General features: G+C 37.1%; 1 protein-coding gene across 1 annotated transcript in view; it reads right to left on the reverse strand.

Moving 5' to 3' along the window:
* Nucleotides 1-21,159, reverse strand: part of LOC140333963 (alpha-2-macroglobulin-like) — a 50,722-nt gene extending 29,563 nt beyond the window's left edge. The window contains exons 1-12 of the mRNA XM_072416006.1: nt 21,002-21,159; nt 15,258-15,441; nt 11,184-11,343; nt 9,926-9,978; nt 9,456-9,476; nt 8,574-8,727; nt 7,836-7,920; nt 7,578-7,701; nt 5,799-5,913; nt 5,582-5,691; nt 3,190-3,348; nt 1,607-1,834 (exon numbers count right to left, since the gene is read on the reverse strand). Of these exons, the coding sequence (XP_072272107.1) occupies nt 1,607-1,834; nt 3,190-3,348; nt 5,582-5,691; nt 5,799-5,913; nt 7,578-7,701; nt 7,836-7,920; nt 8,574-8,727; nt 9,456-9,476; nt 9,926-9,978; nt 11,184-11,343; nt 15,258-15,441; nt 21,002-21,069 (1,461 nt within the window). The 5' untranslated portion in view covers nt 21,070-21,159. The remainder of the gene's footprint in view (nt 1-1,606; nt 1,835-3,189; nt 3,349-5,581; nt 5,692-5,798; nt 5,914-7,577; nt 7,702-7,835; nt 7,921-8,573; nt 8,728-9,455; nt 9,477-9,925; nt 9,979-11,183; nt 11,344-15,257; nt 15,442-21,001) is intronic.
* Between the last annotated feature and the right edge of the window lie 386 nt (nt 21,160-21,545).

Below are 21,545 nucleotides of genomic sequence, written 5' to 3' on the forward strand. Positions count from 1 at the left end.
ACCCCCAAAACATAATGTATCCACCTCCATGTTTGACGGTGGAGATGGTGTTCTTGGGGTCATAGGCAGCATTCCTCCACCTCCAAACACGGCCAGTTGAGTTGATGCCAAAGAGCTCAATTTTGATCTCATTTGACAACAACACTTTCACCCGGTTCTCCTCTGGATCATTCAGATGATCCTTGGCAAACTGCAGACGGGCCTGTACATGTGTTGTCTTGAGGAGGGGGACCTTGTGGGCTCTGCAAGATTTCAGGCCTTCACGGTGCAGTGTGTTACCAATTGTTTTCTTGGTGACTATGGTCCCAGCTGCCCTGAGATCATTGACAAGTTCCCCCCGTGCAGTTCTGGGCTGCTTCGTCACCGTTCCTACGATCATTGCAACTCCATGAGAGGAGATCTTGCATGGAGCCCCAGACCGAAGGAGACAGGTATTTTGTGTTTCTTCCATTTGCGAATTATCGCGCTGTTGTCACCTTCTCACCAAGCTGCTTGGCAACAGTCTTGTAGTCCAGTCCTGCCTTGTGTAGATCTACAATCTTGTCCTGACATCCTTAGACAGCACTTTGGTTTTAGCCATGGTGGCTAGTTTGGAATCTGATTGATTGCTTCTGTGGACAGGTGTCTTTTATACAGGTACTGTAACAAGCTTGGATTAGGAGCACTCCCTTACAGAGGGTGCTCCTAATCTTCGCTCGTTATCTGCAAACATGGATGACACCAGGAAGCCTGAAATCTTGCTGATTGATAGGGGATCAAATACTTATTTCACTTATTACAATGCACATCAAGCTCTGACTTTTGAGCACTGGGTTTTTGAGGGTTCTTTCGTGGTTGTTCTGTCTCTCACACCTACAATAAACCTACCATTACAGTTATAGACTGGTCATTTCTTTGTCAGAGGGCAAATGTACAAAATCAGCAGGGATCAAATACTTCTATCCCTCACTGTATACTGTCTCTGTTAAAAAATATTTTTGCTAAAAAATAATAAAAATATGTACTATGCTCTCCTTTCCAGAGTGTTATATGATTCCAGTATAGTAAATCCACTACAGTACTGATACTTGACAATTACATTTAGGAATGAAGGTGAGAAATGAGACAAATTCCTTATGTCGTATTACTAGATGGCACATTTATATTCACCCTACAACCATGAAAATTAAAAAATGCACACTGTATAAACATGCAACCAGTTTTTTTGTCTGCATATTTACATCTATGGCTAAGCCATAACCCCACAAAATTAGTTCTATGACTTAACATATATTTATACTAAGTTGTTACACACTGTGTGGAGTAGAGGTAAAAACAGAGTTTAAGTGAAATTTTGGTTATAAAGGGCGTGGTCATTTGGAGGGCTTACGGGAGGGAGTGTCACGTGGGTTGTAAACTTCACTTCAACTGTGGTACAGCAATGGCTGTAATCCTTTTATGCTATTCAGCAATAGAGAGAAGAAGGGATGTGCGGATCACAAAAACAAGCAAAATCAACATTCACAATCAATCACAAAACCTACATACAAAACTACCTTATTTATTCATCTATTTACCATGATTGTTTATTTAGTTCTTTTGCAGCCATAATGCAAATGATTCTCACCAGATAATGAAGGTCAAAGTGGTCAGCGTCACTCTTTAATTCCATGTGTTTAATAATATATTCCACCTGCACCTCCTGCTGCCCCTCACATGGGAGAACTTTGGTTAGGGAATGAAGCTTCAGGAAGCTGTTACTGCGGGAGTAGAAGGGTTTAAGGTTCAAATATGCGCTACCATACTTGGCGGTTAAGTAATTAAACTGACGGAGAATCTGTAGGTTTGTTTGTGCCTAAAAAGACAAATGCATACATTTATGGAAATACATTTTGTTGAAAGGAGCTTTTACACACAAGATAAAAATACAACAGACTTATAAAACAAGGATGATTTAAATATAAATAATTTGGACAGTAATAAAACTAATTACATTTTGTTAGTAAATCGGTCATGCTCCAAGGAATAAGGCCCACACTTAATAGCAGCCAGTGCTAATAAAATATCCATCAAACACTTTAGAAGTTAGAAGAAATAAACATAAAAGTCACAGTGCATAAATAGGTTGATATTGTGTTCACATGTTGGTCTACTACTCCCCTATCACAGCAGGATTAGTATGAGGAACTGGAAAGAATACAGACCATAAAACCGTAAAGGTTGAACAGACTACTACATTGCCCCCGGGTCCCTATGGATACTTTGTAAAGACTCTCTCAGAATCTTCTGTGAATGGAAAACTGCAGGATGGATTGGCAGACCTAGTTGTGGATCCCTGACTCGCAGTACATAAATTCCCCCCTTTCCCCCCTGTTTTGGTTTCTTTTAGTCTCCCTCCTTCTTCCTTTTTTTTCCTCCTTTTTATTTTGGTTGTTGGTTGTGTCTTTTAGTTACAGCATTATCCCATTACACAGTGTTTGGCACCATATAGGTGATCACACAATTGCCTGTTACCCTCTCTCGAGGCTCAGTTGATTGTCTCTAGTGCATATTTTTTTTAATATTATCCACATTCTGTTTGTTTTGGTTCCTAATGGTTTTCTAATGCTACTTTGACCTGTTTATCCATTGTTTGTATTTCATATGTAGACTGATATGCCGATATATCTTTCAGCATACTCAACGGGCTTACCTCTTGATATTGTTATATCTCTATGTCAAGCACTACTTGTTATATATGATACTTGCACTTGCATGCTAATGGTAGTTGTGTATTTTATTCCTGTTTTTTTACTGGAACTTTATTTCAAACAGATTAAACTAAAAAAAATGTAGTTATCTTTTTCTGTACAAAGATCTAGTTGTAATTCCTAAGTATTACGGGAGAAGGTGCCATGGCACCCTTAAAATTTTTTCTTATTCAGTAAATAAAAAAAGTAAAATAAAATAAAAAGTCAACTTAAAAGTCACAAAGTATAAAGGTAAGGAGTTTCTGTAAAGTTTAGGTTGTTGTTTTCAGACTGTAGTATAAACTAACTGTGGCTAATCACAACTGTGGGGCTGTGTGACATTATAACTTTCCCAGTTAAATATTCATGAAATTATTTAGTGTAAAAAATTACTTGGAAATGTAAAAATGTCATTCTGACAACCTTTTCAAGCAGTCCCTAAACACAATATATATTTTCTCTAAAACAAAAATGTTAGTACCGTGAGAGTTATTGTTTCTTTCCATTCCTTTGTTTCAACAGTGAAAGAGGCCTGTCCATTGTCATCTGTTACCAAGGTTTGATTGATGGATTTGGCAGAATTTGTCAGGTAAACGTTAATGCCCGGTATTGGGTTATCACTGGCATCCACCACTTTAACCTGAACAAAGACATGAAAGATATCATACACAGAGTATGTTTTTTTTTTTAACAGCAACTGTTAGTAAGATGTCAGGAAATATCCATATAAGCTCTCATGGATACAGAAAACATGTTTTAAGTCTTATTCACAATAGACATTTGTTTCAAAATATTTATTAATATTTATATATAATGTGATTTTAAATAAAGGCAAGGTCGGAATGAACAGATTTCCTAGCCATTCAGTGTTACCCTTTGTAAATCTCATTCTTTCTACTAGTGAGTCTTTCTGCTTTCCTTTCTCCTAATTTCATTTCCAATGATTGTGCATATACATTTGTACTCATGGGTTTAAACACCAAACAGAATTTGTAACGTGTTCCATTGTTTAAAGAAAACATGAGGCCCTTGATTTTCTCAGTGGTAAAGCTGCCTATTCTTATTAGCAAAAAGCATCCAGATCCAGTAAATTCTTGGATTCTCTTGCATGACATCAGGTTTGAGATCTTCCCAAAGTGGTTTAAAAATTCTAGAGAATGTGATGGCCACTCTAGCACTTCTACTTTTTTCTACTGTAGCTATTGAAGAGTTGATTTTCTTTGTGTTTTGGATAATTATCATATTGGAATATCCAAATGCATTTCATGCACAGCTTTCATACTGATGAAGTTGTCCCCCAATATTTTTTGATAACATGCTGGGTTCATCTTCACTCTGTAGCTCACACAACCTCAGAACATCATGCTTTACAGTAGAGATGTACTTTTTGTGAAATATATTGCTGCGTTTTCTACAAAGCATTTATGGTTGTGACTGTAAAGTTCAATGCTTGTCTCATCTAGCAAAAGAACATTATTACAAAAATTTTAAGTGAGCTGTTCTATGATGTTGCCACAGTAAAGCCTTTTTATTTGAAAATCAACCATGCAACTCATTTTTGTTTAAGTATCTCCTATAGATAGCTTTAGAAGCTCTCAAATAATTTACATTGGCTAATTATACACAGTAATTGATTAAAATCAAAGGAGGTAAATGTCTGGACACTCTCCCTTTATTATCCTAATTAAAACCTGTCGATGAGAGTATATTATCAGCCCCAACATTCATGAGTCCTTTCAGATATGATAATGATAAAAAAAGGACACAAACAATTATGTAATAGGAAATTGCTTTGTCTGGGCACACTTTCTGAATAAATGTTTTCTGTATGATCAGTGATGTTTTCCAAACAATGTAGAAAAATGTAACCAAATCTGTCAGGGTAAGTAGACTTATGAGCGCATATGCATCTAATCAGATAGGAGGCTAATGGTTAGCAGGTAAGGAAAACTCACTTCAATGAGTGAAACATACACCTGAGGCAAAAAGAGTGTAAATATTTTTTTCTGAGAGCAGTCAATTTAATATGCATCTAAAACTATATACACATCTTTCACATTGGATTCAATTAGAAAACATTTGGACAATTTTTTGCTCATGATTCATACATTTTTCTAATTGAATCTAATGTGCAAAATATGTACATTTGCAGTAAAAGTTAGGTGAATCTTGCACAAGAACATTTATAAATAGATAACTCCATTGAATATGACAATGTAGAGGGCTGAATATCATTATGAAAGGCCATAAGTAAAAAAAAAACTATGACATCCCAAACCATTACCAAGCCTGTACACCTAATATACTTCTGCTACATAGACTGCTGGAACCAGAAGTTGCTAAAACCAACTGTGGGTCCTAAACCCACAACTTCTGTGCTCTCTATTTTATGATTTATATACAAGAAAAAAGCACAGCAAAATAAATAAATAAATAAATAAATAAAACATTTTTAAACCAAAGGTTTCCAAATACAAGTTTGTGAGGCATATTGATAAGATCTTTGTAAAAAAAAAAAAAAACCTTATAGTGAGCAATTAAATCAAAGTAAGCAATTTCAATACACGAAAGGAGCTTGTACAACTTTACAAGACTAAAGGTAAGACAGTGGTTCAATTGAAAACATTTTTTATGGAGCACGGGTTCATTTTACAGTCTAGTTTCAAAAAAAGTAACATTATTGGATAAACCAACCATTTAAATCTTAATAGAAAGTAGGTGAATGATGTTGAAAAATATTTAGTCAAAAAGTCCACACACATGAAGATGTTCTCATCAGTTCTTGTTGTTAAACATTCTAATTGTTATGGACGTTACGATTATCATAGCATAAAGTGTGTTTTGGTAAATTCCAGAAATGTTATATATCTCACCTCTCCAGTGTAGGGGATCCCAGATTTGTAGTTACTATCAGCATCAATAAAAGACACTTTGTTGATTACATTGGTAATGGGAGCCTCACTGCTTGTAGATAACTCAATTCCTGCCAGAGAAATTATTGAAAATAAATAATAGAATAACTTTATCACATTACCTATCTTAACATTATGTGTACATAATCTGTTATTAGGCAAGACAAAAGGAAGGTACCTGTCCCATCTTCAGTGATGGATGCTTCTCCTTTCAGTTTACGCTCCATTGCAACATTCTTCAGATCAAAGACTTCAGCATTGACATCTATGGTATCACATCCCAATCTGTCCAGCTGAGATTCAGCAAGAGGAACACAGTGATCAAGTATTAGTGACCAAGCTAAGGACTTTAGGATTGGAAACATATCTATTTAAAAGTAGTGGTTTACTCCAAACCAAGCATTGGATTTAGGTGTATCTCAAAGCAAAAATGTAATAAATTGTAGGTTACAAAATATGGTGGCAGTATATCTTTCTTTTTTGGGATTTGTTTTCCCAATTTACTTGTTGATCCTGCTAGTAACACACTCCAACACTAACAATGGCCACTGTACTGTTTCATTAGAGTTTGACTTGATGCTCTTTGGCTTGATGCTCTTGATTTGGGCTACAGAGCACCTTCACTCTATCTATCTTCTTAATATTACAGCCCCAGTACTGTTTTGTTTTGCACTATTTAATCTTATAACACATGTTTTTCAATTGTATATTTAACAGGCCAAAATGATGCAAAAAAGAAGTTAACTTAAAGTTTTGAGACCCTAGTTTCTGACTTGTGCACCCCAGAAAAAAAATCTCCACCAGAGTTTATGGGAGGCTTAGAAACGCATTAGGTAACACTTGCCACTATGGTCCAGCCATAATAAAATCACTTTAGGGTGCTCCATGCTTTTATATGCAATGTGTGCTTCCATTAGCTGCATTTGTGACAGCAGTTTACATTCATGAACATTTTGAATGAGGAATGTATTGTAATCCTGGGTCTTGTATCTGAACTCAGCATAAGTGTGCCTATAACAGACCTCGTTTAGATCTGGTAAATTATATATTCTAGTTATTGTACCAGGACCATATATGCTATCTATAAACATAAAGCCAAAATTATAGGAATCAAAAACTGCAATAGATTTTCACTCCAAGAAAAACAATGCTATTTAAAAGATCAAATTAAGCCAATTTTTTCGAATTGGTCTGTATATCTGTATGCAAGAAAAGGAGGAGGACAATGAGAAAACATTTGTGTTCTGATCAAACTAATGATTTAGTAAATGTGCATGTTAGACAAAGAAGCTGCTTTATGGCTAGCCTGAGGACAAGTGCCAGATGTGTTTGATTCATGCCAGGTGGGTGTGGTTCACAACACAGAATCCAATTTCCTTTTACTAAGCTGTGTAAATGGCACCTACTAGGCTGTGTTTGACATACTTTGCTTTGCACTGCATTTCTTTGACTGCCATATGTCAAAAACAAGTGTATTTGAACTACAGGCACAACAGGTCAGTTGCAGTTTGCTTTTCCAAAACATAAAGTTGTGTCTCAATAGCTTATCAAATGCAAGGTTTCCTAATTATTCATTATTCATTTTCCAGAAAGAATCTAACAGCATGGTGGCTCAGAGGTTAGCACTTTGGCCTTTAAAGCGATAGGTCTCAAGTTGAATCCCCGCCAGGACACTATCTGCCTGGAATTTGCAGGTTCTCCCCATGTCTGCATGGGTTTCCTCCGGGTACCCCAGTTTCCTTCCACATCCCAAAACATGCAGTAAGGTTAATTTGCTTCCCCCCAAAAAATTGACCTTAGACTACATTAATGTTATATGACTGAGGTAGGGACATTGGATTGTGAGCCCCTTTGAGGGAAAGTTAGTGACATAACTATGGACTTTGTACAGCGCTGTGTAATATGATGGTGCTATATAAATACTGTGTAATAATAATATTAATTCTGTTGTATTTACCTTTCCAGAATATATAGCACAGATATCCTTACTGATGTCCGCCACTTGTCTCCACCAGTACAATAATTTCTTTTGACACACAGAGGCTGTATAGTTTCCTTGAACTGGCTTCCCATAAGTGTATCTAAAATAGATAACATATTCCTGGAATGTATATCAAGCTTTATTATTATTAAATCACTATTTGAAAAACCTGTGTCATGTCAAATTTTGGTAAGATCCATAAATTCATTCTTCCTCATGGGAGTTCAGACTCACCTTCCACATATGCGAAGAGGGAACTGTTTACTGTTAAACATTACAACCTTGGGAAACTGTAGGGTAACTTCAAACTTTGGAAGAACTGTGGAGAAAGATTTAATAAAAAGTTGATAATGATTACTGATAAATAAACCAAGATTTCAAATGGTAAACTGAAACAATGCGCATTGCACCAGTGTTTGTGTATATTGAGCAATCTACAGTAAAAGGTTATTTGGGAGATATACCAGCAAGAACCTAAACAAAGAACTTCATGGCAAAATCACCAGGTATTGAAAATTACAGAATTACAAAGACTGAAAAGACTTGTATGAAGAGGGTGGCTCCTATATTTCCAAACCGAAAGAGTAAAAATGGGTCAGCTTTTATTACAGATATGTTAGCAAAGGACATACTCCTGTCATGTCTGCAAGCTATGAAGAATTGTTATGAACAAAAATGATTGGTTGCGCCCTTAATCGTCATTGCTTTTCCTTTTGAAATATAATTTATATTGCTTTTATTTGAAGTCTGAATTAAAAATGTTTGCATTTTTTCCAACAGGGTCTATTCATTGGGCTTTTTTATTACTCCATTTCAATTTTTAACAAAGTTAAGATGACAATATAGCATACTCCCAAGCAAATAAAGCATGGCAAATCACCAGTAGGGCACAGTTTTAATAATTTAATAACCTCTAATTATATTGAAACAAGCCAAAAATATTAAATGTTGATTGAAAGGAAAATTCCTCACCATATTCCTCCACAGAGATTGTATGAACTGTGTCCTTCACCCGAATGGAGTATTCACCCAGTGGAGGCTCAGAGGAGAGAGGAAACGAAAGTTCAGCCATTCCTTGATTGAGGCTCACGTTCAGCCATTGACCAATGCGGTTCTTTCCTGGATCCTTAAAGGATGACATGAGTTAATTTGATCTCTTCCTAATGGCAGTCTGTGGATTTACATTTTCAGGCACAGTGCCCTGGACTGAAAAAATGTTACCTTCATTATGTTTAAAACCCTAAATCTAAAATATCTGTCTTTAAAACCTCTTGTACTCATACTAACAAATTGGAAGAGAGTCAACATTTATGGTGATTGCATGAGGTTTGTTTACAAACAAACCAGCTATTACTGTGCCTTTCAGTGAAAGAATCTAAATAACAGTTGCAAGCTTCTACGCTCTTCCTTGTTCTTTTGCAGAATTGGTGGTTATTCACTTTCATTAGATTACATATTCTCAAGAAGGTCCGTCCTTGCTTGTGGAGTTCCACATATAAAGTGCATGTTGGTGGAATTTCCATTTTGTGTTATCTATGGATCAGCTTGATTTTTGTTTGTGCATTAAAACAATTATTTGTAGCCCTATTTTTATAGGGCTACAAAGTGATGCATAACATCTATGTTTAAGTATAAAGGACCTTCAAAAAATGCATGACAACTATAAATACTATCCACCTATTACCAGTCACACCATTCAACATTAGAAACCATTAACATTAGTAGCCAAAAAAAACCCAAAAACATTAAAGTTAAAAACCTCTTACATTGCCTAACATTGATTTGGCATCTTAGTTTAAAGCAATATTAGAACAATTTTCATTTTGACTTATATATGGGTTTCCTTTTTTTTACCTGTAGCTCTACGACTGGAAGCTAAAAAAGAAAGACAAAAGAAAGATGAGACAAATTTATGAAAATACAATTGTTATAATATTTGCATTAACCTTTTTTTATATTTTAAAGAATAATTTTCTATTATCTGATTTTCCTTAAGGTTTTTTTTATTATTCAATGGTTTTTCATGTTTTATTTTTTAAATCATGACAATTGGTTACCATTTTTATACATTTTGCTTAGTGTATGTATATTGTTATTGGTATATTGATCAATGTTTTTCACAAGGTTACACAAGGGTTTTACACAGCCTTTTTCAAGCATTTTTTTCATTGACTAATGAAAAAATGTGTGAATCATGTCATTTTTATATGTACAGATTCACCTGAAATTATCAGTTAGTGCTTTTCCATTGAACAAAAAAAAAATAATCTTGTTAGTGTTTTTCTTTTTTGTATTTCTTAATTATAATTCTTGATTTCACTTACCAAACTGTCTCTGGGTTGAAGATCTTCATTTAGGGACAGAATTCTAAACTTTACTGCAAAAGACAAAATATAATATTTTTTAAAGTTCTTTACTAATCTAACAGTATTTTTAACAATTTTCCCAAAAGTTTTATGTAAGTGTGGGTCTTGATATTATTTTTTCAATAATTTTTATATTGTATTATGTTTTCATATGATTTCAGGAAATCAGTCCATCCAGCGAAGTACAAAGGGAAAAGACACAGAGTCGGGGTCACAAGAAGAGGTCGGTCCAGACAGAGTTCAACGCTGACTGGGACCAGAGAGGCTATAAAGCCCCAGCAACCAATGACAGCCCTGGGATTAACAGGAACTACTCCGCAATCAGCTGCACACAACTCAATTCACTTCAGCTGTGCAGCCTCGGTGCAGAGGATGCTGGGGAAAACCTCAGCCACAGGGATGCTTCAACCTACAGGGTACTGATTCTGAAACCCCAGTGCTACCCTGAGCGCAGCCATCAGAGGGAATAGGCTGCGTCCACCCTCCTGCGGTGAGGCATCGCCTGGGATCGAAAGTCCAAAGGATGCCTCCCAAAAATCACTAAAGAAGATAAAACCAAAATCAGACCAAAAATACAGATCTTTCCTTGAGCTAAGTGTTCAACCTATGAGTTTATAATATTTACATATAAAAATACTAGCAGTGCATACACTCTTTACTTGAACACTAAAATTAAGGGCCTGGGGGTAGATATGACCTATTATTAATAAATGTTTTGCTCAAAAGGAAACTGGGGATATGCACATAATATAACTGAATCTTATCCCAAGGCTTATAGTTAACATGGGGGCTTATGGGATCTTACGTCATCTAAGCAAGTTCAAAGGTCAAGATCAAGAAAGCGGTAAAGGAGAGAAAAAAGGGAAGCAGGGTAAGAGAAGTATAAAGAAGGAAAAAATCATGTTCAATCATGATTTACAATAAATATTTACAATTTTATTAGAAATATATTTCTAATAAAATTAAAGGTGAGATCAGCAGTGTGCTCAATATAACCTAAGCAGTGTGTTGTGGCAGACTCAAAAGGTGTTTATAAAATGTTCCAGGAGGAACCTGGAAAAAAATAATGTGTAGTTTGTGACCAATTCACTTTTAGTATTTACTAAATGCCATTTATAGGCTTCTGGTTATTTTACTTGTTGCCTATTTTAAATTATCAAACACCAATAGGAGTTTACAAAATGCCTACAGAGTGTCCTATTGATTGGACAGTTACCAGTTTGTCCCGGCTTGTATACAGCTTTGTCTGTCTGAACCAGTAGCTTGGATCTCCTTTTCTTCACTAGGATGGTACTAGTTTTCACTATAGTCTCTTCTGCATTTGATATAGAAACGTGTAATGTGCCAACAACCTCTGATTCCTTAGGCCTGGGAACCTGAGGAGCAAGAAAGAATAAATTATAATACAATATAAGACAAGACACTGAAGTTCAGGCCTCTCTGTATTTATTGCGCAAAACTGAATAAGGTGAATTGCAGCTAATACAAACTGGTAAATACACAGAAAAAATGTGTAATACTTTTTTACTGCCCAACTATAGTCAGAGGGTTATAACAGTATTCAAAGACATGGGCTTTCTGTATTATCCCCAAACATTTTCCCTGCTCATTGGATAGTAAACAACTAGTAGCCCTATGCTCTCTCCATATCGTAAAGTTGCTTAAACACTTTCCCCCCTTCCTCAAGTTAGGAAGGCAGGACAATAATACTTGCCAATGCCATACAGTGGTAACAATTTCACAATTGCCTTATTTCTAGCATAAAGTAAAATATAAAAAGTTATTCAAAAAGAGCTGTTCCTAACATTTCATACACATTCTGGTAATTTGGAGATACATGTGGAACCTTGCTTCACATTTTCTGTTCCTGTAAGAATATCATACATTTCCAAACATGAACCAGGACCATAATGTAGAAATGTACTAAAAACCCTATAGAAAACAAATCAGCCTTCTTGCTACATATAAATTCTTTACTAATCCCAATTCCTTAGGATTTGATACTTTTAGATGGGATTTATATTTTTAGAAACAAAATTACAAAGTTAAAGCTATGATACTAATTTTCCCTGTAAGGGTGATTACAGGCAACAATTACCATGCCTAATTTGTAAGGTAGGGGGTGAAGAGTACTTTTCCATTTGCTTCTTATAACGTTCACAATTTATGGCCCCATTCTCCTTTCCTCTAAAACCTCCCCCTTTCATATACTTTATTCTTCACCTCTACATTTTAACACCCTCTATCTCCTTATTTTTCTTGTTCTCTTATTCTGTCCCACCTCTTTACCTTGTGGTGGATGTGGTAGAGGCCATAATTCCATTTGCCTTCCATCCCTCTCAACCATTATCCCTTTTTCCACACTTTGTTCTTTCCCTTTATCTCCTATCCCTCTAGTTTTACATGTTTTATTTCCTTTTTTTCCTTACTTTTTTGAATTTATAGCTGAATTATTGGGGAACAAATATCTGTTGGGGAGCAAATATCTGTCAGGTTTTATTTCTGTGATCACAATGTGGAAATTTTTCCGTTTGTTTTAATCCTTGGGACCAGTATTAGACTAAAAAATCAATGTAGGGTCACTAGGACAGAAAAACATAAGCAGCAATAGGGACCTTACCATTCCACTAAAATAGGATTGTTGTTGGTGTCTTTATGGCCATGGGGGAGATTTGCTATCATCCAGTCCCCCAACATACTGACTCCAAGAACAAAATGGGGAAACAAAGTAATACAAAATGATCTCCAAACACCAACCCCTACCATCCAACTAATTGCTATAGTAGTTAATCCTAATCTAAAAGCAACTTTTACTTACCTAAATTTGCATGTATACAACACGAGTCTTTCTTTTGTGTCGCAGTGTGAACAGTTCTTATCGTCTGTCTGTTGTCAGAGTCATTACACGCTCCAGAAGCCTAAAGCAGTGTGATGATGTCATGATAAAGAAATTAGTTGACAGCAGGCACAAGTCTGCTGCAATAGATTACACAGACCTGCAATAGATTTTTTCTTGTTTTATGTTTTTCGGTGCACTGAATCCAAACATGACATCCATTTTTTTCCCATCACAAAAGGTTTTTCCACAATGTGTCCATTTGTTAGTATTTTCTGACAGTTTGTACTGTACTCACGAGTATTTAAAACTTTTTTACCAATATGGCTGAATATTTTCTTTTTCAACCAGCAGCAGTCATGAGAGAGCAATAAATAAGACAAAGGACACTTAAATGCACTTGAAAACTGTATAAGAACAAGCAACAATATCTAAATTGCTGAGCTCTTGTGAATATGGCAACTGGAGGTTGTCACACTTCACCAGAGTTTTTGTTACAAATGTGGGAACTATCTTGTGAAAAATCAGCAGAAGAACAACATTGTCTTTGTTACAAAAGTTTATTTTGGATATTTTAGAGTGAAACTTGGTGATCAGGGCCAGTCATCGGCTACACCTAAAGTCTGCTGCATTTGGCAACTCCCCACTGGCAATTCAGTACATTTCAAGGAGTGCTAGGAGAATTTGAGCTTGATTCTAACAAAGCTGAAATACAAGGCCCATTAGTGGACTAAAAGAGATTTAAAAGTCCCATCTATGCTTTTGGGACAGCAAGGAGATACACCAAGTATCCCTGTTTCTTATGTGAGTGGGACAGTTGAAACAGAAGCAATCACTGGGCAAGAAGGGTTTGGCCAAGGAGAATGGCATTGGATACTGGAGGTAAAAATTTGAGAGCACATCTTGTGGACCCAAATAAATAAATTCTGGCTGCCCTCCACATCAAACTTGAGATCATAAAGCAGTTTGTGAAGGCTCTTTCAAGAGAAGCTGTAATTCCTTTACTCCCATTTGGATTACTTCTTAAAGAACTTGGGCGCATTGAGCAAGAGCAAGGTGAGCAATTCCATAAGGATATCAAAGAAATGGAATGGAGGTACCAGGGAGGATTGAACGTTAGCAAGATTGCTGGCTATTGCCGGGGGGCGAAGCGTGAAACTGTGGACAAAAAAATATAAAAGGAGTAACCTCAAGAGAAGTTTTGAAGAATTGTGAAAACACCATTGAGTACATGTAGAAACCTGCATTTTAACACTATTTTATTCATTTTTACTGGTTCTATTTTACATGTTTGTTTTGAAAATATTTTACAGAGATTATTTTTAAAATGTGAAAGGAAAAAGTCATGTAAATGAAAATTGTTATCAGTCTGTGAAAACGCATTTTTTCTTTGCTTTTTGTGGGAAAATCTTACATGATGGGAAAAAATGGGTGCTATTTTCCAATTCAGTACCCCATAAAACACAGGGAACAGTTAAAGTATTGAAAACAAACTTCGAGTCAATGATATTTGCAGGTCTGTGTTATTGGTCCGCACGGTGGCTCAGTGGTTAGCACGCTAGCCTTTCCAGTGCTAGGTTTTAGGGCAGAGGTTCAGCCAGGACACTATCTGCATGGAGTTTGCAGGATCTTAAGCTACGTACACACTTCCAATTATTATCGTTGGAAAACGAACGACGAACGATCCTGCACGATATCTACGAACGATCGTATAGCACCGATCCTGCACATAGAGATAACTACACGATTGTTCATAGATATTGTACACACAATAGATACGATCGTTTGAGCAATAGAGGAACTATGTGCACGACAGGAAAGTGAACGAACGTTCGTTCATTACGCATGCTCAGACCATGGACGATCAACGAACGATCGTACACACGAACGATGCTCAACGATCGTCGTCCAATCCGATCCGCCGGTCCGGTCGTTCGTTTCCAACGACTTTCCTCGTACGTCGGTTACTTTTTTTACGAACGATTTTTGTCGAATCGATTTTACGAATCGATCGTTCGTCGTTCGTTTTCAACGATAAAAATTGGAAGTGTGTACGCACCTTTACTGTGTTTGCATGGGTTTCTTCCAGGTAATCTGGTTGCCTCCCACATTCCAAAAACATCCCTTTAGGGTAATTGTGGCTTCTTCTCAAAATTGACCTTAGACTGTGTTAATGACATATGACTATGGTAGGGGTGTAAGATTGTTAGCCCCTTTGAGGGACACTTAGTGACATGACTATGGACTTTATAAAACACAGCGTAATATGTCAGCGCTATATAAATACTGGATAATAATTGACCTCCCTTCTTGGAGCAGGTATTGGAAAGGTGATAGTGGACTAAAAAAGATGTTTGTGTTTTTCATAGTAAATTAGTTGGATGCAGAGATGGTAGGATAGTTTACTTTGTCTGAAATGAGCTTTACACAAATTTTAGGTGTGAATTTTGTTACCTCTATTGGAACACAGCTGAATACAGACTCCTGCTCAAAGCTCTTATCTACAAGGCTGATGTTCTTTTCTTCTACATTTAGGGAGATCTGTACTCTGCTCTTTCCTTGAGCCCCTTCCAGGTGTACACATAATGTTTCAGAATGCTGTGAGCGAACCTCTGAGGAGAAGATGACTGCATAGTGCCTAAGGAGAGGAGAGTGCATATTAGAAAGATCAAGCAAGGTAGATTTAGAAATAATTTCAGCATCCTATAGCATTTTCTCTATACAGGTAGTCCCTGAGTTATGTACGAGATAGGGACTGTAGGATTGTTCTTAAGTTGAATTTGTATGTAAGTCGGAACAGGTAGAATATTTTAATAAATGCAATTAGGACAGATGTTTGTCTCAACAATTTATTAGGCAGCATGGTTTCAGTTACTGGATAAAATCCTCACTGTGAGTTATTCACAAGCAAAGCAAAAAAAAAAAAAACTTCATGAAGCCTAGACATTCATTAACTTCTGGAGCAAGCTGTGCTTTGATATGCAAAAAGAAACAACTGAATAATTTGTCTTGGTCATTAAAGGGTTACAAGATGTTACAGTACAGCTCAGCTCTTAAGATTACTGACAACCTCAGCTGTGTTTAGCAAAAGATTTCTTCTGCAAGGCATGCAAACTTCCCCCCTTCCCCTCATCAAGCCTCCCTCTTGCACAGGAGAAAGCAGGGAAGCCCCGTTTGTATCTAGGATTCGTTCGTATGTCATCCACATGTCGGATGTCCTTAACTCGGGGACTACCTATATAGCATTCCCAGCTTCTAAATGTGTTCTTATAAGGGCCAAAAGCCAAACAGATTTTAATTCATATTATATATTTAATATCAATTTAGTTTGGTGGGATAGAAACTCCCTTTGTTGTGATATCTATTGGTGATTCAAGATTATTAAGTAATTTTATTAGTGATTATCTGGTTGGATGGACTAATTGAATGGTATCCTTAGTAGGGAGGAGCGAGCAAATCTTTTAAATTCGGTCTCGTGACGAATTTACGAACGTGGGCAGTTCTCACTTACCAAACATGTAGGTGAGAACGGCCTTTGTAAATTCGGCCGGTGAGACCAAATTTTTGGGACCTGCAAGACCAATCGGGAGCGGAGCTGTCAGCTCCGCCCCTCTGATCGCTGTTGCAGTCCTGTACTACGTGTTCCTGGATAGAGTTTCTCTATCCAGCAACACAGTGTGAGTCCCGCTGGCTGCTCATGAATAAATGCAGCGTAGGAAAAATCCTCAGATTTTTCCCACAGCCGGGTTCATTCATAAACGCAAGCCGCATGACTCACTCTGAGAGGAGGAGTATCGCGGCTGCAATTATGAATGCAGATGTGATAATCCTCCTCTCAGTGCAAGATCCCTGGGCACTACAGGTCAGAATGAGAGCTTGCCCTCATTCTGACCTGTAGTGCCTGGGGATCACTCACTGACAGAAGGAGTGGGTATTTATGAATGCAGCCATGATAATCCTCCTATCGTGATTTCCGATGGTTTCACAAATTTCTGCAAACCCACCGGAACTTCAAGGAAATTTTCATCCCTAATCCCTAGTTTTTTAAAAAATTATAAATGATATCTGCCTAATATTTCACTGTATTATTTTTACTCTCTCTTATACCTGTGTGCTGTGGTATCTATTGTGTATCACATGTTCCAGGTGCACCCTGTTGTGGTGTCACCCCAATACACAGCTAAAACCGTGGTCAGCACACGAGTGGTCAGATACATGATGTAAAATCAGGCCAAATGTCTAAACAGGAGTAAAAAAAGGCAAACAGAGCACCAAAAAATAATTGGTAGAATAATCTGATATTGTTAAACCAATAAATATATGAAAACAATACTCAATTTATTTAGGGTGACAGGGCCTCAGACTGAATAGGTGCTTTGCAATACTTCCTGCTGTATTTAAATTTTGATGGAGTCTGACCAATTAGAAGCTTGTTTTAGAGCACAGCAAATCTCTTTCTGACCTCTGATGAAAATATTGATAAAAAGACACATAGTCTTTGACTACAGGGGTAGACTCAGCGCAAAAAAAAAAAAGTAAAAAGTGAGAACACACTTTTGCTATTCATTAAGTATGTGGAATATGAATAATTTATAAAAAATAAGAAAATACAAACAATTTGTATTTTGGCATTTTGGTATTTCAATATGATTAATATTGGGGATGAGCGAGAAGGCCTCTGCCAGTCTTGAGAAAATTTCCTCGAACTTCCGATGGGTCCGCTAAATTTCGTCGAACTGATTTTACAGACCCATCCGAACTTAGAGGAAATTACAGGATGATTCATTGATGAGCACAGCTGTGGAACTCACACTGACAGAAGGAGTACTGCGGGTGTGCTCATCAATGAATGCAGCCGTGGGCATCATCCTGTGCTCAAGCGTCATCAGGATTTTCCTTTCCTCAGCCGAACACGGAGCACTAGAGGTGATGAATGGGGAGACTTCTCCTCGTTTAACCTCCAGTGCCTGGGGATCGCACACTGATACGAGGATCCCCACAGCTGTGCTCATGAATGATTTGCAGGTCCCGGAAAAATTTGAATTCGACAGCCGTGGTACTTCTCCTGTCAGTGTGAGTCCCCCCGGCTGTGCTCATTAATCAATGCAGCCCTGGGAATCATCACAGGAAGATTCCCATGGCTGCATTCCTTCATGAGCACATCCGTGGGACTCCTGTGTTCTTGGATAGAGAATCTCTATCCAAGAACACATACTACAGTTCTAGTAGGGCTGCAATCAGGGGAGGGGAACTGATCGAACTTACAAATCTCGCTCGCTTATCCCTAATTAAAGTATATTTTGTAGAGATCCAAACATCAGTCCAAAATTAAGGATAGCTAAGTATAGGGGGGAAGAGGGCCAGGTTGGCTAGAAAAGAAGCAACTCCATAGTAAAAGGTAAGTGAAGGCTAAGTTCTTTGGTGTAAAATGACCTGCATGATTTGTGGGCACACTAACAACTATATCTGTTCACCTTAAAACCCATGGAGTTATCCTGTTTGTACCCTGCTCATCCTGTCCCCCTGCATAATGTAAAACTTCCCTGGACTCCTTAAATTTACTGAGATCTGGACCTCATCCCTGCATATCTTCCAGGTTAGCCATATCTTGTAAGTCATATGATATGGTATAAAATATAAGTAAAAATATATTCTGCAGTTTGTAAAAATGTTGACAACATGTACATGTAATTTTTTCATTGTACTATTCTTTTGTTACATGTTATGGATCTAATTATGTGTTTTTGCCCTTTGTATGTATATGAGACACAGTACTAATTCTGATTATTTGAATGTTGTGTATCATTCGCAGTATTCTTATGTGTAATTCTCAGTATCTGCCCCTATTCTCTCAAGGTTAGTAGCTCAACTAGTAGCACTAGTCTTGGAAACTGGGTATATTTTCAATTATATGTTCTTGTGCTCTATGTTGCAGTTTTATGTGAACATGTTGCAGTGTCTTTGCTCAACATGGACTCACGTGAAGCTGTTCAAGGCTTTTTAGTAGCTGCTCAGCTCACAGATAGCTTTATTTAGATTCTGTGATCTATTAGAATTGAGAGGATTGTAGGAAAGCTTATCATGTGAGGCTGGTACAGCTTTAGGGCCTGTTCACACTATTGTGTTGAATTAGTGCAGCCCATTTATTTACATAGACTGTCTAAAGGTGTATACTGTCTACACCAAAAAAGGTACATGTATTATATTTTGTTAAGCACCACTCCACAACACATGGTAGTATGATATCATGCATTGGAATGTATTGCAACAAACATCCCTTGGAAAGGTGTGTTGGAGTTTCATTCAAAATGACCTTCACAACATCTCAGAGTTGTTCTCATCTCTCTTTATTGAACCTAGAATCCCGGCTGTCAGCATAACTAACAGAGTGAAAATGTGTCAAATTCTAAAATAATACTAGTTACATGGCTGTCTTAAGTCTTCAATATTTTTGAGTCATTGACCTAGGAAAAGCATGCAGCAAATTAAGTCAAAGGGTAGTCAGAAATCTTATATTGAATAATAGGGTTCAGTGTCTTAAAAAGTAATAAAAACATTGGACGAATATAATGGCCACACAGCTAGCCTTTCCTAGCCTTAGGTCACTTCTGGCACCTTCTATAGTCTGTTAGTAAAATTTTCCATTAATAAGAATAAATGTGCTCTGATTGCTGGCTACACAAGACTCTGTATAAGCCTGCCCTATAAACTTGGCTAGGTGCATTGTTTTTAAATACTAAGATTATGCCATGCCAAGGATTGTGAAACACCTTGAGTAAATTCCACCTCGGGGGGTTCGGACTATTTGCATATGTTATGTACTATGTTCAGACTATCAAAACTGCCAAGCAGTTTTGCAGTTTGAGAAAGGTTAACATAGGAAAGAATATTTTCTTCATCCTTCATTTGGCAAAGGTATGAGGTGGCAGCTTATTTTTTCAGGTCTCTGCCACCTCCATAGAGTTGAATCAGAACCACTTGTAGCTTTTTTAACTGTTTGAAAGTGTTTTTTTTTTCTTTCATTTATTTGCATTAAAAAAAATTTAAAAAAGCCCAATGGGTGCTGCCTTAGCACTCCTAGGCACCCAGTGTTTGACAGTAGGGTCTATGACCCGCTGGGGGGGTTCATTGGCCAGAGCTGCAGACCACGTCCCTGATATTGAATTGCAGGCTCAGGGGGGTGGGCAGGTTGTGTCTCTGAACACAACTCGCCCACTCTCCCAGCAAATATTGACACTGCTGAGTAAATAAGTAGGAGATTATAATAATTAACTTAGGATTTAGAATCGGAGTCTTTTGATGATTATTTTATCATTATCCCCAAACAGACACTTGGATACTGGAGTACCTTTTGGGAGATAATGATGAAGTAAACATACATGCATATATAGATATTACATTAACCCAAGTTTATAAAATTGATTATTAGAGTGGGGAAGGGTTTTAATATTGTCAAATGTTTGTTATTGGCCCCATTGGGCAGGTTGCTTTGCTACTTGCTGTCACAGTGGAAGAGCTTTCGTCTGTACAGAATATGAGATGAATTCTTTAATCATGTGTTAAATTGGGGGAGCTGATGATGGCACATCTAGAATTACGCAAAATGATCAAGTGTTTGCAGGTATTGGTTACTGACACAGGAACGTTTTTCAGATTGCTTGGAATTCTCATTAAAAGTGGTCTTAGATCCTACACTCTTACTGTACATGTGCCGTGGCATGTTTTAGGATTATAAAACATTGTGGTGGTTGTGTAAGGATTGGTAGCTATTCTTGGACTCATTCTTAAGATATTTGCTCGTTTATGATCAGTGTATGTGCTGCAGCGTGAATGGGTTGCCCTCTATTATGACAGCACAGGGGTTTCCATTTAAACTGAATGCACTGCAGCTCATGAATTAATGTGGTAATGTGCAGTAGGATGCTGTTTTAATGGATATTATACCATGGCAGAGATGTGAACAGCTTTAAAAACTTGAATGCATTTTATGCAGATGTCCATAGTTACTGTGTATCCTGATACCTCAGACAGTGAGTTAAAAGTTTCCATTCAACCAACAGAAAAAATGCACGCAAGTGTATGCTAATAAAAACCTTTTACACAAAATAACACCTAAAATAAAGAAAATCAAAACAAATCACTACTATTTAAAACATACATTGTATAAAAATCTTTAAAAGTAATAAGAAATGACTTACAGTTTGGCTTCTACAGAGTAGGAGATCTGAAGAAGGACTAGACCTGCACACAGCACCCAGGACACCATTGTGCAGGGCTGCAGGACTTAGGTAGTTTGCCTTTACTGTAAGTAGCTGCTTTTGTATTTTTTTGTTCCCCCGCACACACCCAACTCCTACGCTAAAGGACATGGGTTTCACAGCAAGGCCATGGACCTTAATACAACACACATGCTTTAGGAAGTATTCTGTCAACAGAGGATTGCACAGTCAAGAGGAATCACAAATATTTACTTTAGATATTGTGTTTTCATTCGTGATACATCTAACTACAGTTCTTCAGAACTCTGTAGGGTTCCAAAATGTTTAGGAATTCTGCACACAGTCAGCATCCAAAGAACAATTACACATCAGAAATATTTTATTAAGTACACTGTTTTCAAACATGGAACACAAGCCTGTGTTTCATACTTTGTTTTCAAAAGTTTGTTCAAAGCTCACTTTTTTTCTTTTTATTTTGGGCAGAGTTGATAAACATTAAAACTGCTGTCAGTTTCTTATTATT

The sequence above is a fragment of the Pyxicephalus adspersus genome, chromosome 6 (assembly GCF_032062135.1).
Source record: "Pyxicephalus adspersus chromosome 6, UCB_Pads_2.0, whole genome shotgun sequence".
NCBI lineage: Eukaryota > Metazoa > Chordata > Amphibia > Anura > Pyxicephalidae > Pyxicephalus > Pyxicephalus adspersus.